The sequence below is a fragment of the Pediculus humanus genome, genomic scaffold (genome assembly GCF_000006295.1).
Source record: "Pediculus humanus corporis 1103172108303 genomic scaffold, whole genome shotgun sequence".
NCBI lineage: Eukaryota > Metazoa > Arthropoda > Insecta > Psocodea > Pediculidae > Pediculus > Pediculus humanus.
In genome coordinates this window covers 162,960-164,908 of record NW_002987872.1, presented here as the reverse complement: position 1 = coordinate 164,908, position 1,949 = coordinate 162,960, and the positions used below count along the sequence as shown (strand labels likewise).

Below are 1,949 nucleotides of genomic sequence, written 5' to 3'. Positions count from 1 at the left end.
AATATTTGCCGCCATTTTTATTTAAAAAAAAAAAAAAAAACGACAGAAAAATTTAAATTTTACCCGTGTTAATAATGTAAATTATGTGAAATTTAAATTCAAATTCTTAAAATATTCAAGTTAATTTTAAACACAATCTCGGGATTTATCCCGTTTGAAAAACGGAAATGAAAGAAAGTGTATACATACATACATAACTATGACGGATTTTATTGCTCTCTGACGTCAAAGTCAAAAAAAAACAAGATTTTTTTAAATTTAGTTTTGCATTTCCGGTGCGGAAAATAAAAATACGACTAATAATAATTTATTATTATTATTATTTTTAGGAGAAGTGGAAAGACTTCTTAAAGAATATCGTCAAAATCAAGAACTCGTTAAAAATATCGGAGCACATTATTATCAAATTATATATCCGGTTCAACTCAGACATCATGAAAAAATGGGCATATCGACCAGAGAGATAGGGACAAAGGTAAATAAATTTATTTATTTATTTATTTAAATGTTTCTAGAACAAAAAGGAAACAAAAAAAAAAGAAAAAACTAAATGATCCCGTTGAAATCTTTAAAAAAAAAAAATCCAGGTATAAAAAATAACAGAAAAAAGTTTTTATGACTTTTGTAAAGACTTTAAAAAAAACTTTTCAATTTTATTTATTTATTTATTTATTTATTACGTCATAAATTTTAAAATTAAATGTTATTTATTTATTTGACACTAACTTTTCCTTTTTTCCTTTTTTTTTCCTTTTTATAAATATATCAATTTTTTAAAAAAAGGAAAAGAAAATAAAATGTTTTTCTTTCCTTTTTTCCCTCTCCCCCTCCTCCGTTTCACACTTTTTAATTAATTGCTATCGATTATTACATCATCATCATCATCATCTTTATCATCATCATCATTATTATTAATAATAAAAATAATAATAATGATAAAAAAAAATACACGTGAAACAAATCTGTTATTGATTAGATATACGTTTACGATTCAATTAAAACTATAAATTTTTTTTATTTTATTTTTTTATAGTCTATAATTTCATCGATTTTTTTTATTTTTTCATTTGTTCGTTCGGTAATAATAATAATAATGATGATATTAACAAAAGAAATAGTAAATCATTTTATATAATAAAAAAATGTATATATAGAGATATAGTTTGTTATTCAATCGAAAAGAGTAATTGTCTATAAATAAAATATTTGCTATAAAAAAAACAATTTATACCTTACTTAGTAACTATTTTTATTATGGCTATATGTAATTTTGAAAAATTTTTTTTTGCTATAAATAATTTAAAAAAAAAAAATGAAAATTTGGAAAATTTATAGCGCGTTTATAGACGGATGAAAAATTATTGATTATTTTTTTTCAATCGATAATGATATTTTGTGTTTTTAAATATGTGTTTATTTAAATAAACGCAACGTACAAGTTTTATATTTAAAGGAAAAAAGGAAAAAAAGGAAAATTCGGTCAAAGTCTAAAGGTAATAATCGAAGGAAAACAAGCAGAAAAGGAAATGAAGCAACAACAGGAAATGAGCTTTAGGCGACAAACATATTTCTCTAGAAATTTTGAATGATTGCTTAGAAATCGAAAATTTTAACAAAAAAAAAAAAAAAAAAGAAAATCATGTCGACTGCGACTTTTTTTAAATAAAAAAAAACAATATGGCGCCCGTTAGTTTTTTTATCTTTTTTTTGTATTTCCTTAACAAAATTGATTTCATTAAATTCAACTTTTTAGTGTGAATCTCAAAAAAAAAGTCATTAAAATTTTTTTTCTTTGTGACGTAAATTAAATTATTAACGAAATAATTTTATGCTTCTCTTACATTTTTTTTCTCTCTCTTTCCCCCCCCCTCTTCCCCTCTCTTACTCGATTGTCTTCTGTTTTAAAATAAAAAAAATATATATATATGACGAATTTTTTTTTAGAAACC

At 22.3% G+C, this 1,949-nt stretch overlaps 1 protein-coding gene across 1 annotated transcript; it reads left to right on the top strand.

Moving 5' to 3' along the window:
* Positions 1-167: 167 nt before the first annotated feature.
* Phum_PHUM572960 (uncharacterized protein) lies at positions 168-554 on the top strand (the record flags this gene model as incomplete). The annotated part of the gene is made up of 3 exons (XM_002432107.1): positions 168-177; positions 330-475; positions 516-554. 3 exons carry the CDS (start codon positions 168-170, stop codon positions 552-554), a joined length of 195 nt encoding a protein of 64 aa, XP_002432152.1.
* Between the last annotated feature and the right edge of the window lie 1,395 nt (positions 555-1,949).